General features: G+C 36.2%; 1 protein-coding gene across 1 annotated transcript in view; it reads left to right on the top strand.

Moving 5' to 3' along the window:
• Positions 1-259: 259 nt before the first annotated feature.
• LOC103522104 (GDP-D-glucose phosphorylase 1) overlaps positions 260-1,543 on the top strand; it is a 3,766-nt gene continuing 2,482 nt past the window's right edge. The window contains exons 1-2 of the mRNA XM_008487211.3: positions 260-441; positions 1,075-1,281. Coding sequence (XP_008485433.2) covers positions 347-441; positions 1,075-1,281 — 302 coding nt within the window. The 5' untranslated portion in view covers positions 260-346. The remainder of the gene's footprint in view (positions 442-1,074; positions 1,282-1,543) is intronic.

Raw genomic sequence — 1,543 nt, 5'->3', positions numbered from 1 at the left:
AAAAAAAAAAAAAAAAAAAAAATACCTACTAAAATTCAGGTAAAAAATCTCTACAGTCATGTGTTACCATTACCACTGAGAATACTTGGAGACTGTTTGAGGATGCTCAGAACATAAGACATCAAACATGAAGCTGTGACTTTATGGTTGACCACAAAGTCAATTGACATTGCCTGGAACCCATATAAGTAAAGTGGCATTTTGGTGGAAAAAAAGAAGAAGAAGAAGAAGAAGAAGAAGAAGAAGAAGTAGACCCTGCTCTAAAACCATCCAAATTAGTCAGCATTATCTCTTGTTTTCAGATCTAGTCATAATCAATGTAAGTCCCCTGGACACTTATCATTGTATGTTTGTACCCACTGTCAGTCAATGCTTGAATCAAGTTGTCACCCTTCAGTCATTACGCAAAGCTGTTGAAATCATGTACTTAACACAATCTCCGTAAGTTCAATTTTTCTCACGCCTTGTTTTAATGCATCAAAAATTATCTTGGATATTAGATGTCACAAGTCACAAGGAGGGGTATCAAAGATATTTTACATCACACAACCTTGTAACATTGTCTATCTCAAATTTTTTGTGGTAAAGCAGAGCTTTTTTTACAACTTTTATGGATATCACAACATTACTAAGTGCCTCCTTTGCAATCAATTTCCATATTTCAATAATCTTTTTACACTGGTAATGCCACCACAGGTCGCTACTCGATTAAAGTAGCTACTCAATTGTCCTCACAAAGCTGAATGCATCCCGAACTCCAAGCACAGAGCCGAAAAAACTTCGGCCCCGCCGGGAATCGAACTGGGGCCTCCTGCGTGCAAGACTAGTGTGATACCCACACCCACTCGGCCACGGTGGTTGCTTGTAACATTGTTTATTAACTATACAAAATTTAACGGTATATTTCACGTGAATTTTTTCAGGATCTAGAGGTTCTACAGATGAGAGTAAAAGTAAAAATCTGTATGTCCTGATATTTTGAGCTCTTTTTTTTAAAAAAAATTTAAGTTAAATTATTTACCAAGCACATGTGATCTACTTACTGTCATGAAAATGATTTTTTCATTATTTCAGGAGTTTCAGGATAGGTTTCAACTCGCTCTGTGCATTTGCCTCTCTAAATCATCTCCATTATCACTGCTACTATCTGACAAGCAAAATGCTACTGGAAACCATACCGGTCAAACAGTTACAAGGTCCATGCTATGTGTTGCTTGATTATCCTGCCCGGGGGTTTGTGTTCCAAATCACCTCCGTTCAGAATTATGTTCAGCAAATCAAGTAAGTGGACAAGATTTTACTGTCACTTTGAATTTGTTACAAATGTGGAATGTTGTTAAGAAACAGTTGCTAAAAGAATCATGTCTCCATTATTTATCAAGATACATCTTCTTCTTCTTTCTCCTCAATCCTAAGATTGGTTGGCAGCTCTCCATTCCGATCGATCTGATGTCTTCGCTTTCATTACTTGATAACTGGTATCAAGATACATATACACGATTAAAAAAAAAAAAAAAAAAAAAAAAAAAAAACCTCCCAACAC

This window comes from Diaphorina citri, unplaced genomic scaffold (assembly GCF_000475195.1).
Source record: "Diaphorina citri unplaced genomic scaffold, Diaci psyllid genome assembly version 1.1 scaffold6890, whole genome shotgun sequence".
Lineage (NCBI taxonomy): Eukaryota > Metazoa > Arthropoda > Insecta > Hemiptera > Psyllidae > Diaphorina > Diaphorina citri.
The sequence above is the reverse complement of the archived record's forward strand: the minus strand, read 5'-3'. Positions and strand labels throughout refer to the sequence as shown.